Here is a 13,093-nt window from a genome sequence, read left to right as displayed (position 1 = left end):
TTTTACCACAAGGATTCTATTATTTACTCCACCAGCCATTGCATGAGCTCAATTACAGCTAAACGTGGTCTATATTCTTTTAATTTAATACATTTTTCTGTTTCACATTAACCTAGACTGGGCTTTTTACACATCCTTACCAAGGGTGCCAATAAATCTGTTGTCGACTTTAAAATTTTACTCAACATATTATCTTATATTATGAAAAACAGATCCAAAAAAACAAATAAATTATGTATGCATAAAACCTAACATTCAGCAAATTGACGTTTTCACACATCACGTGTCATAATTGGCAAAGCCACTCATTTTGCTATGATGCATTTACTTTTAGTTTCCTAGGAACCGATCCTGCCTGCGGCGTCAAATCAGATGTTCTGTCTTGACGCTGAGAAGGCTTGAACTAAACATGGAGGCCAAAATGAGAGAGATTTTGATCTCATCTTTTTGATTATCTACCAAAGGGATGATTGTCCCAAAGCGTTGGGCAGAACTAAAGTAGAGATACAGTAAAAACAAAAGGTTATTGCCTTTTCAGAGTCTGATGAACTTTCAGTCTTGGGAAAAAAAATGTAAAAGATGCCAATGATAGAATAATATACAGAATAGTAAATACTGTTAAGATTTCATCCACAAACACTTAAAATGAATGAGAAAGGTTAGCTTATAAAAAACACCTCTTTAAAACCAATAAATGGTTGATCAAGTATCTTAAATATGGCAAGTTATCATAGCTGTGAGATAAGAGGACCATGCAGAAAAGCTGAGTATGGACCACACCGTATTGGTGCTCAAATACACCACCTTAGAACATAGTTCTAACTCGTTTTTTTGTACACATCTTTACAATGCTCTTGATTTTCATTTTTAAAAAACTTTTTTTTTTTCCTCCTATTCCAGCGGGGATGAGAATGAGGTAATCTCTAAACCTGGAAGACGTTGATCTTGCTGGTGTTTTTCAGCGTCTGTCGTCTGTTGCAGAACCACACCCGCACCACCTCTCTGTCATAATTGAGTTCTCTGGCGATCTCTGTGATCTCCTGGCCTGTGGGCAGGGAATTCTTTTCAAAGTAGGAGTTAAGAACCTCGATGGCCTGAGGCGTGAAACTAGTGCGCCGTTTGCGCTTTTTGGAAGGTTCGCCGCCGACAAACTCCATGAGGTTCTGTGGGCCCTTCAGGTTCCAGTGCTCAGCTTCAGCCAGCCACTTCTCCAACACTGGCTTTAGTTTCTGAGCACTCTTGGGGGTGATGTCGAGCTTTTCAAACCTGCAGCCAGAAGGAGAGTTTATGTCTTCATCAATCAACACCATATAATGAATGAGCTTTGAACCTAAATTTAAGTTTAAGTTTATTGCCGGATATGACTTTTCAGAAATTGGGGATCAATTTTACTAATAAAACATTTTTGCAGTCGTTGCACATGGAAGCACATTACTCAGATGTTAGCAGCGCTAGCAAAAAATATATATAATATTATAATGCACCCTAAACTCTGTTTGCATGAAAAAAATCCTGCTAATAATAACATCAGCAGTGCTTACTGTGGGGAATCTAAATACTGGATGCAGGAACACGTTGCTGGACGTAAATCTGGTTGATTTTGAACACTATGATTATTTAAACACGGCATTTTAGCAGCTAATGTGGTTTCCATTTTTTCTGGTATGTAGGATTGTCATTTGTGTGAAGCTCAAAGCTTCACACAAATGATTGATTTGGAGAAGACCAGCTCTAAGGAAAGCTCTAGACAGCAGCGGAGGGTCATTTATGCCAGATTAAAAATAAATTCCAAATGGATATCATATTTAGTGGTTTGAGAAATATACCTTCAACATACTCGAGCGCTGACACCAAAAATTACTATTTTGATTCATAAATAAACAGACTAATTTGAGCTAGAATTCTGACCCTCAAAGACCTGTTAGTCTTCCTTCAAAATGTCCACCTCCACTCCATTTATCGTCCTAAATTAGATGCACCTGTTTGAGGTCGTTAGCTGCATAAAGACACCTGTCAAGAGCTGTCCAAAAACACTAGAGACAAAAATGTACACCTCCACAATGCTTAAAAGGGCTATGGAGAAATTGCAGAGCAGCTTGGTGAAAAAAAGGTCCATTGTTGGAGCAATCATTACAAAATGGAAGAAGCTGAACATGACTGTCAATCTTCCTTTGACTGGGGCTCCATGCAAACCTCTCACCTCGTGGGGTCTCAATGATCCTAAGAAAGGTGAGAAATCAGCCCAGAACTACACAGGAGGAGCTGATCAATGACCTGAAAAGAGCTGTTTCCAAGGTTACTGTTGGTAATACACTAAGACTTCATGGTCATGCATGGCACGGAAGGTTCCCCTGCTTAAACTAGAACATTTCAAGGCCCGCCTTAAGTTTGCCAGTGACCATTTTGATGATCCAGAGGAATCATGGGAGAAAGTCATGTGGTCAGATGAGACATAATTCCACTAACCGTGTTTGGGGGATTAAGAATGATGAGTACCATCCCAAGAACACTATCTGTACTGTGAAGCATGGAGGTGGTAGCAACATGCTTTGGGGTGTTTTTCTGCACATGGGAAAGGACAGCTGCACTGTATTAAGGAGAGGATGACTGGGGCCATGTATTGTGAGATTTTGGGGAACAACCTCCTTCCCTCAGTTAGAGTATTGAAGTTGGGTGGAGGCTGGGTCTTCCAACATGGCAATGACCTGCAGCACACAGTCAGGATAACCACGGAATGGCTCTGGAAGAAGCATATCAAGGCTCTGGTCTCCAGACCTAAACCCAATAGAGAATCTTTGGATGGAGCTCAAACTGTGTCTCTCAGGGACTGCCCAGAAAGCTGACTGATCTAGAGAAGATCTGTGTGGAGGAGTGGGCCAAAATCACTCCTGCTGTGTGTGTAAACCTGGTGAAAAACTACAGAAAAACGTTTGACCTCAGTACTCGCAAATAAAGGCTACTGGACCAAGTAATAACATTGATTTACTCAGTTGTTCGAACACTTATTTGCAGCTGTATCATAAAAATAAATAATAAAAAAATTCATACATTGTGATTTTAGATTTTGTTCTTTTAAGATTGTGTCTCAAAATAGACATGCACCTACGATGACAATTTCAGACACCTCTATGATTTCTAAGTGCGCGAACATGCAAATAGCAGGGTGTTCAAATGCTTAGTTCTTCAATGTAATACTGGATGACTCCAATTTAAAAGTCCTTTGAAATATTTAGTCAAATAATTTAATGCCATAATGATTGTACAAAATATCAATACTAAAGATTAAAAATGAATTTAAAAGTTATAGCTGCCTCTACTTATTTTAAATAGGCATATATATATATATATATATTGTAATTCACCAAAGTTGTTTTTAGAACAATTATATGACAGATATATTAAACTTTAAGTTATTAATTCTTTCGGAAATCTTACTTGAGCTGAGGATTTCTGCCAGTGGGGTCAATGACTAAATCCAATCAGCTGGTTTTTGTCACAGTTCTGGTTCTGTTATGTTTTCTTTTGAGTGTTCAGTTTTATTTTGCTCCATGTTTTCTAGTTTTAGTGGTTAAATTCTTATTTTGTTGTGTTCTCTGGTTATTTTTCAGTTTTCAGGTTTTTATTTGTTGCCCTCTGCTGCCCTCTTGTGTTCTCCTTTTCCCTAGTTCCTTTCCTGTTTGCTCTGCTCACACCTGTTCCCAATCTGCTCGTTAGTCCTCTCTTTCTTTCAGTCTCCCATAAAATACACATCTTATGCAGTTCCTCGGTGCTGGTTCCTTGTCTAACTTCCTCCAACTCCGTCTCACTGATTCTTCCTCCTCATTATTGTTTCCCCCAGATGTCTCATTGGCTTCTGGTTTGTTTTTCTTTGTTTTCATGTTTGATTTTTGAAATTCTGCTCAGTGTTCTGTTAACCCTTCATTAAATCTGCAAGAAACTCACCTCTGCCTCTCTGTATTTGCATTTGGCTCCACAAACCTCCACCAAATATTGACAGTGTTTAGATTATTTACCATTCTGAATGCATGATCGGAATTGAATTATATTGAGGAGCCAAAATATACAATGAAATAATGTACCCTAAAATGAGCAGATGTAACTTTTTTTTTTTTTTTTTAGCTACAACATGATTAAAAGAATATTTATATCCTGTATAGCACTTCTGGATAGATGTAAACTACATTTTGTTGCTTTGTACTTGTGACAGTGTAATAAGAGTTTGATATCAATTGATAATTTTTGAGTAATTTTTTTGTCAGCACATTTAACTTTCTACAAAGATCTTATACATGTATATATTGTACATACCGTAGTGGGTATCTGAGGGCGTTTCTGCTCTGAATTTATTTGAGGAATCAAAATAAAAGTTGTTTATCACAATACCGTTCTGATTTTTATTGCAAAATTTTCTTTTCCTCTCACTTTCGAAAGAAAGGAATGATGGGAAAAAGAACAGTTACCTGCAAATGGCAGACTGGCTGTATGCTGGACCCTCCGTTGCAGTAAGAGCCTGCCCTACTTGTGTCTGAGTGAGGCCCAGTGACAGCCGGCGGATTTTAAAGTTCTTGGCAAACTCTCGGATTTCCTCCAAATTAATTCCTTCCTCGCTGCTGACTGCCTGCTGAGGCTCTGCAGATTAAAAGTCTGGTTAAAAAAATCTAGCTGCTTTGGAGAAAACCTCTGCAAGGAGAGGAAAAGCAGGTGTACATACTATTGACAAGCTGCCCCACTTTGGCCATGTCGCCAGAGGGGATGGGTGCTGCTGAAGAGAGTGTGGTCGAGGTCTTCAGTGCGGACGGCTGCGGTGCAATGACAACAGGCGACTGAGTTACACTTGTTACTGAAGCCTAGGAGAGTCCAAACAGCACCAGTTACAAATCCCAGATCATTTTACAATAAATAGAACCAGTAAATTGTTTGGATGTGTTGTTTTTGGGTGTAAATCATGATTGATGCTTCTACCTGTGTGTTTGGTCTGTTTATTGTAGGAGGGGCTGTAGTTTTAGGCAGGACTGCAGCAGAAGTAGCAACAGCAGCAGGTCCGTTTCCAACAGTTGCAATAATTTGGCCCTGGGTGTTGAGAAGCAGCTGTGGCGCGATGGTCTGCAACTGGAGACCCTGCAGGGGCAGAGTGGAGGCAGCGGCCCCTCCAGCCAGAGAGGCTGGGTTCACTAGCAGTGGGAGGGTTCCTATAACCTGCAAAATGTCCAAAGAAAACATCCTTTATACCTCATAATAATGACCTGCTATATCTAACTTAGGTGGGGACATTTTTCATGGAGATTTATCAAATATGACCAACAGGCATGAATGACATGGTGGGAAATATAATGGCCAACTATAGATACTCCAGTTCAGCCTTTTGGGGTACTGACATTGATGATGCAATAAAATTTGGTATTTGACCAATTAATTGTGGTGCAGAAAAATGTAATAAATCAGCATAATTACCTTAGAAAAGTCAAAAGTTCACAAAAACAAATACAACTCTTAATACAGCTTTTAGCTATAGATGATAAAACAAATGACAAAAAACAATCAGTGTCAAATAAAAGCAAGGAGGTTGGAAATATTGGCCATGGAATAAGAGACACTACTCATTGTTATGTTTCTCTAAATGCTGATGAAGATTCTGTCATCCAGAAAACAGTAAAAAAAAAAAAAAAATCCACAACACTGTGTTTCCAAGTTTGAAGACTTTTCACTTCCCATCCAAGAAGCTTTTTCAATTCAAAATTTCAGAAATTGCGCTGAGCTTGAGGCTTTATAGAGCATACCAAACAAAAACTTGTTTCGGATTAGAAAACATGCAAACCGAACCGGAAGAAAAGGTCCACCCCCTAGGAATGGGAAGTCACTTTTTTGTTCTTTTTTAGCCTGCAATACCCAATACCTATGACCTATTTTCAATTTTTTCTAAATGTGAAAAGCAGTTGAAGACTTAATAATTAAGGCTAATATCAAGTATCAACAAGGCATTCATGTTTTTAAATACACTGTGCATTATGTAACCTTTAAAAGTAATGATCCAGTTTAGAATGGGTGAATATAAGGAGGGCGAAAGGTGCACATGATTAATGCACTGAACCGAACTGAATCTTATATCACAGTGTAAATAGAGCCTACCTGGCCCTGGGCATTTGTGATGATCTGGCTGGTGATGCCAGCCATACTGGGCACTGTGCTGTTGATGATGGGGGTTGATGTGAGAGAACTGAAGAACTGAGGCTGTGCCCCCAAAGACGCAGCACTGATCTAAGAGGGTAAAATAAAAGTCAAAGGTTAGGACGACAGGAGAACATGGAAGCTTGGAAACGTGAGCAGAGGAAGACTCTTGGAGGCTTACAATTGCCGGGTTGATGGACAGTCCTGCTGTCTGAAGTGCTGCCACAGATATACTGGGTTGAGAGATGGTGTTGGCAACAGAGGTCGCCTGGACAGGCATCGACTGAGCAGAAGTGACCTGTGTATTGTTGACCCGTGTTTGCTGAGGCGACACCTGCTGCACGGCCGCCTGCACCGCCTGGATAGATGCTGCCTGAGGTTGGAACAGCTGTGTATTGGCTTGCAGCTGGGGCTGGACCGAGTTCAAAACTGTTGCAGCTAAAAAAAAATGTAACCATTAGATAATGCTTTGGTGGAAGGAAATAAATCTCCTAAAAGACCTAATGTAGACATTTATCTGGATGATAGAGGGAAAACAAACTGGCAAACACATATTTTACCTTGTAGCCCAGCAAAAGGTAGTTTGAGGAGGTTTCCTGCTGGGTTAGCTCCTGTGAAGCCAGGGAGAGTGGCAACATTGGTGGTTGGCAGAGTGAGAACAGCCAAGCCGCCTTGGCTGGCGATGGACCCGGCCATGTTGAGGGGGATAAGCAGAGGCTGACCCAGTGACCCCGTCTGAGCCATCATGCCAGTCATCAGAGCTGCCAGACTCTCCTGTGTCAGAACCTGGGGTTAAAGAAAACAGAGGGGCAGAAAGCTCAATTACCTTTGGGTGTAACATAATGACTTTGACTGGTGCAAAACCTCTTTGTTTACTGATTTGTTTAAAATGGGAACTATCGTTAATGCAAATAGTAACGTCTATGTTATATTTTAATACAACTTTGATTTAGTTTCTCATGTTCATTCCATTTTTATTCCACGGTGTTTAATATAATGCAGACTTTACAGCAAGAACAGCTCTAATACTAGTTACCGGTTTATGAGAAACATTGACCAAACTTCCAGAGGAAAATCTCAAAAGTTAAACTTTGATTTTGGGTTAGGACTTGCATTCTATGGCGCTAACTCATCCTAAAGGTGTGTTTACACTGAATGTGGATGTGAGAAATTTCGCACATGGTGTCGGTGGCATGATATTCCACCTCTCTCTCTCTCACAAAAACTAGCCAAGAGGACTCTGCAGACACTGCCCAGCCAAGCTTGCTTCACTGCATCATCAAATGAGAAGAGGTGGTTCCTGCTGCATTGAATGTGAAAATGAGAGCCAAACACTGTCCACAAAATCCACTCCTAGCTCAGCCATTACCACTACCTGCTCCCGGAGCAGCAGCTGGAGGACTGACTCCAGCAACGGTTTGTTTGCCTCGGATCTAGAAGTTCTAGGGAGATTTTAACTGAAAGAAATTCTTGTTTCGGCTGAACTTCTTCACCACACATCCAGTCCCTGATATTGGTTAACGTGGCACAAATTGAGAGAGAAATCCAGATTTTTTTACCTGTTGGAAAATTCTCACAGCAATCCATAAAAATAATCCCATTTGTAGTTGACACAATGCAGTCAACCAAGTTCTTCACAAGCCTGCCAACTATCAAACGTCATTTAATAAAATATTACTTTCCTCTCATCTTTGCGTTGTTAAATGTTGGTTTTGAAAGCATTACAGTTACCCTAAATCAATTTAAGTCAATCTAAGCTCATTCCAAACTTCATTCCAAACATTCAAGGTAAATTTAGGTTCTAAAAAATAAAATCCATGCTAAATGTGATATCAATGCATCATTTTATTGATCTTTTTATTGTTTTTCACCCATTTTCATTTATTTTCTTATTTGCACTTATTAGCTAATTAGTTTGAGTTCAGTTTGTTTAGTCAAGAGTTTGTTTTTCTTTTATTGAAATGCTGGACTAGGAGTTGAATATTTTTCTAGATAAAGTTGAATATTTCATATGTAAATTTTGGTGAATTTATTACATATGTGTGAAGAGTTAACAGTTTGACTGTGATATGTGCTATAATCACACTTTTATTTGTTGCTGAAGCACACAACTGGTTGGTTGGTTGTGTGCATGTTCACAGATCATGAGAGTCCAAAAGTTATTTGATTAAATAAGAACATCACAACCTCATTTAATTGCATAACACCTTTAAATTTAAAACGGATGATATTTTGAAACAGTAAAGTCTCTAGATCATGGGGATGTGATATATTTAAAAAAACTGAGGATTTTTCTCTGTCTACAGCTGTTATGTGACCTTTGTGACTGAAAGTCCTTCCTATGATTTCAAAGGCAGAAACCTTGCATAAATAAAAAATGAAATTTTCCACACTCTAAAAACTGTAAAAATAAGTCAAAATTTCTTAAAATAGGTGTATTGAATTAGCATTTTGGACATTAAATACCATCAGATATTAAGCACTTTTATTTTATTTTAAACGTAAACCATCTTATTCCACTGGTAAACGGTTTAACCTATCTGTTCAAATCAAAGAAAATACAATACACTAATTTCAAGAGAAATTGACAGTTTTATTTCAGCTTCTGCAGTGCAGGTCTCTGTTGTCACAATTAGTACCTGTGGACATCCTTGTACTGTAACAGGCATGGCGGCCTGCGGCTGGGCTAGGGACACGCCGAGGGAAACAGCAGGATTCACCGTTTGGACAACAGGGGCCGAGGAATCACCGGACGCCACATGCTGCTCAGCAATCACTGCACGATAGCAGCCAGCAGATGTTTGAATTGTCATTAACATTTCACCACAACATGTTTCTTTCAAGTTTGAGAAATGACTTGGCTGTTATCCGTCACCCAATGGTGTTACCGTGATTTACCTGCTTCCCCGCTGCAGTGGGACACCGTGGGGCTTCTCTGGGTGCTGGTGGCCTCAGCTGTCTCTGCACACTGAGCCATAGCCTCCTCAGATTTAGCCTCACTCCCCCCATCAGGTGCAGATGGTGGGGGAGCTGCGTCAACCTCGACTTCTAGAACACGAATAGTCTCATGACCAGACATGACGATAACCTGCAGTGTTCAGGAGCAGAAAAGGGGCTGATCAGGTTGGTACAAGGACAACCAAATAGTTTTGAGCATTTGTAAAACACAATGAATCACTTTAATTAGCAAACTTATTAAATGTAAAGAAATCATACACAGATTCTTGCAAAAATATTTATACATCTTAAACATCATTTAGGTTTTTTACCAACTAGGTCGGTGCTCTCTAGAATCAGCATTCATTTTGCTAGTTCCACTCTTGTCTTAGATTTTCTATACAATTTAGATCTGGACTTTGACTAGGCCATTCTTGCACAGGAGTATATTTTGATCAGGTGCACTTCTAGGTGCACACTCAAGGTCTTCTTAATAAAATGATGCTTTGTTTGCAACATCTCACATGTTTTCTGATTGTTCTGTTTGTTTTCACCCACACTCACATCAAATGACCAATTTATCTGTTCCTAGAGGAGAAAAGCTCCCTGTAGCAATGTGAGGAATGTGAGGATGAGGTTTCCAAAAATAGAAGCATTGTTAGTTTTCAATCAACTAATGGTTTTTCTCCCATTTGCCTGACCTGTTAACTTAACATTTCTTGTTTGGTTTACAGTTGTGACATATACCTAAAACTTTAAAAGGGGCTTAGCCACATACTATGACTTTATGAATTTCAACACCAGCAGCTCTCTCTGGTTCCATATAAAGGCTTTTCGATAAAGTTATCGCACCCCAGTGGCTTATAATGGTTTCTTTTTTGTTCTTCATATTAATAAACAAAGCGCTTTTGTTTAAATTTACGATAACAAGATCATGCGACCTGATTTATGATATTGCACATGCACAAAGTGAGTAAATAAAAAAAGCAATTTGTTTGTGTGAGTTAGTAGGACTCAAGGGAGGGGGGAAAAAATAAAAACAGGGAAAGTAAAAGACCAAGTATGAAAATGTAAAGAAACACTGGATGCCAGGAGGGATAACTCATGAGTGGGGCTTTCATTACAACAACAACGCAGATGTCGACTGTAGCTGCAGAACCTAAGTTGAAGGATGCGAGACTGAGTACTGCCAGCAGATGGCGATGCTGTAAAACAATGTTTGTTTGCGGATGCCTCTGTATGGAGTGAATTGTGTTCCATTAATATTGAATGGAAAGAATGTGTTTTGTAAGTGGAAATTTTCACATTTCATTTTTAAGAAAAAATTTTTAAGATTTTATATTTTAAAATATATATATTTTTTATTCTATTTCAATGTTTTTTTTTCAGATTTTTTATTTTTGAAAATAAAAGTCAAATACCCGTTTTTTCAGATTGCATTTTTTTTTTTCAAATTGCTTTTTAAAGATCACGTTCTCTTCACATCAGGTCCAATACAAAAACTGAAATTGTATTGGTCACACATGGAGCAATACAATGTTGCTGCAGAACAATAGAAATGTGTCTTTAATCCTTACTCCACATGAAAGCCCACCCCCAGAATCGAAGAAAATATGATCTGGAAAACTCAATTTGAAAGAATGCAAGTTAAAATTAAGTTTCAGATTGAGTTAAAAACTCAATATGAAAAACAGATATAAAAGAAAACTTAAAATCGAATAAAAAATTGAAGAAAAAAATATGAAAATACTTTTAAAAAAGAAAAAAAAAAAACATCTGAGAAAACAGCAAAGTTATTCCCCAAGCCTTTCTTTGGATCAAAACATTTCTTTAAGTTTTATTTCTGGATTGCATAATTTTCAAATTTCAATTTATTTAATTTAAATTTATAAAGTGTGATTTTCAAATTTCCAGTTGCAAAACATGTCATTTGATTCCAACAATAATTAAAAAAAATTTACTCCATAAGTCTGCTGTACTAAAAGAAAATCAAATATAATTCCCAATAAGGACTAAGTAAACACTATCAGGGTGAAAGCTTGCCTTATATTCTTTTATATTCTTATATTCTTTTAATTTGTGGGGGCGGTTTTGTAGGCATGGTCCGTCACTGGGCCCCTTTAATTTGATCAAAACCGATGTGTCCCTTGGCCACTGTGATGCTCTTTGTTCACTAATTTTACATTAAAAAAAATCTCTGGTGACTATTTCAGAACAGCTGTATTTTCACAGAATTCAGATTTAATACAAATAGAGGGTTACATTTTTTTCAAATAAAACATGCATTTTTTGTTCCACTTTTTTATTGATTTCCACTTTTTGTTGGTGTATCAAATAAAATCTCAATAACACACATTTAAGTTTGCACCTGGAACTAAATATTAGAAAAGGGGAAGTAGTATGAATACTTTTGCAAGACAGTGTAAGTGTGCCAACATCCATTATTCACCTCTACCTGCATCATCTAAACCCAGTGCTGATTTATAGCTGATGATTCATGGAGTGAAATAATAAAAGCAGAGGCAGCAAGGCGGTTGGAAGACAGGATGCAGGATGTACAATGCAGGGAGAGAGGGTAAGGCATACCTGGTTGTCCCTGGCAGGGGAATTTCAAAGTGCAGGATTTAAATGGCTGAAAAAAGACTTCTGCTGTCAGACAGTGAATGGCTAAGGAGGACAGAGAAGCCGAGCACATGTTAGGACAAGATGACCCAAAACAAAAACAAAACAGACTTAAAAGGGCGTATGATTGCGCTGATATGATGAAGAGAACATCAGCCAACAAGAAGCTCAAGCAATACAGTCCTTAAGCTCAGCCCTACGCATCTGCTAACAGCATTGCTTTGGCTTGATGGCTATGTCTACGCAGAGCAATATTGGTGAGGAAATGTACAACAAATTAATGACAAGCCTGACTGTTAGCAGTTAAGCAGTTATTATTATGCATTAACATGCAGAAACGGCTCAATGAACAGCTGCAGAGAAGATAGATGTGACTTTATTATCATAGGGCAAAGTATAGCATTACGGGGTTACATGAGCCAATAAATAAATAAATTATTTAATATTAATAATTATAAAATATTTATTCAATATTTTCTCATTACAACCACAGACTTGGACATATTTTATTGGGATTTTATGTGGGAGCAACTTACATAGAAAACTGTCATCTTTGTCCACAAATTAAAAAAGAGGAGTGTCATGTCTTGTTTTCTAATTCTGCCCCTTTATCATTCTGTTAAACCAGTTTCTGCACAAAACCCAGTTTGCAGTTTGCCTCAAGCAATATAGTTTACAGAGAAAGTGTGCTCAGAGCAGATGAGGCTTAAGTTAACGTTCTGGCCAGTATGCAAAACACTATTTGCATGCAATACTCCACAGACTAACTCTACAGTGAAACTTCTTGGTGTTAGTTTCATGCTGTGGGAGAATTTTTCTCAGAAAGAACTCTGAAGCCAGTTAGATTTGATGGGAATAAGGATGGAGCTACTTATAGGGAGAAACTGGAAGAAAAAAAAAACCCTTAGTGGCGCATTAGATTTGAGACTAAGGGGGAAGTTTTGCCTGAGGAGACTGGAGAGGATGTTCACCCTTCAGTAGGACAAAGAGTCTAAACATGCAGCCAAGATAACATGGACTGCTTTAGATAGGGCTACACAATATCATGGAAAGTTTGCTTCAATATAATGACACTTGCTCAGCCTTTCTCATAATTACAATTAGCCCAGAATTTTTAAAAGAGATTTGAGAGACTAAAAATGTACATAACATGTGTCTAAAGGGCAGTTACACACCATGTCACAGGCCCAGTAACACATATAACCTGCATAAAGGGTGGAAGTATGATATCTGAATTTTAAATTCAAGAAGTATTTTTTCCGATTAAGATATTGCAAAGACTAATAATGTGATATTGTAAAAACCCTGATTTGGATGAAAGAACAAATACTTTTTGGAATGCATTTTTCTCATGTTAAATTAGCTTAAC

The 13,093-nt window shown here is 38.2% G+C and overlaps 1 protein-coding gene across 6 annotated transcripts in view; it reads right to left on the bottom strand.

The window, feature by feature from the left end:
* Positions 1-8: 8 nt before the first annotated feature.
* Positions 9-13,093, bottom strand: part of pou6f1 (POU class 6 homeobox 1) — a 15,477-nt gene continuing 2,392 nt past the window's right edge. For 3 of the 6 annotated variants that reach the window (XM_015385361.1, XM_015385369.1, XM_015385378.1), the window contains exons 3-11: positions 9,064-9,253; positions 8,805-8,941; positions 6,726-6,951; positions 6,347-6,603; positions 6,127-6,255; positions 4,963-5,196; positions 4,712-4,847; positions 4,461-4,629; positions 9-1,266 (exon numbers count right to left, since the gene is read on the bottom strand). In XM_015385361.1, the coding sequence (XP_015240847.1) occupies positions 924-1,266; positions 4,461-4,629; positions 4,712-4,847; positions 4,963-5,196; positions 6,127-6,255; positions 6,347-6,603; positions 6,726-6,951; positions 8,805-8,941; positions 9,064-9,253 (1,821 nt within the window). In that variant the 3' untranslated portion in view covers positions 9-923. Of the gene's footprint in view, positions 1,267-4,460; positions 4,630-4,711; positions 4,848-4,962; positions 5,197-6,126; positions 6,256-6,346; positions 6,604-6,725; positions 6,952-8,804; positions 8,942-9,063; positions 9,254-11,688; positions 11,770-13,093 lie in introns of all 6 variants that reach the window. The other 3 variants (XM_015385396.1, XM_015385404.1, XM_015385386.1) reach the window with 2 other exon arrangements.

The sequence above is a fragment of the Cyprinodon variegatus genome, unplaced genomic scaffold (assembly GCF_000732505.1).
Source record: "Cyprinodon variegatus isolate N-32 unplaced genomic scaffold, C_variegatus-1.0 Scaffold16, whole genome shotgun sequence".
In the NCBI taxonomy this organism is placed as follows: Eukaryota; Metazoa; Chordata; class Actinopteri; order Cyprinodontiformes; family Cyprinodontidae; genus Cyprinodon; species Cyprinodon variegatus.
The sequence above is the reverse complement of the archived record's forward strand: the minus strand, read 5'-3'. Positions and strand labels throughout refer to the sequence as shown.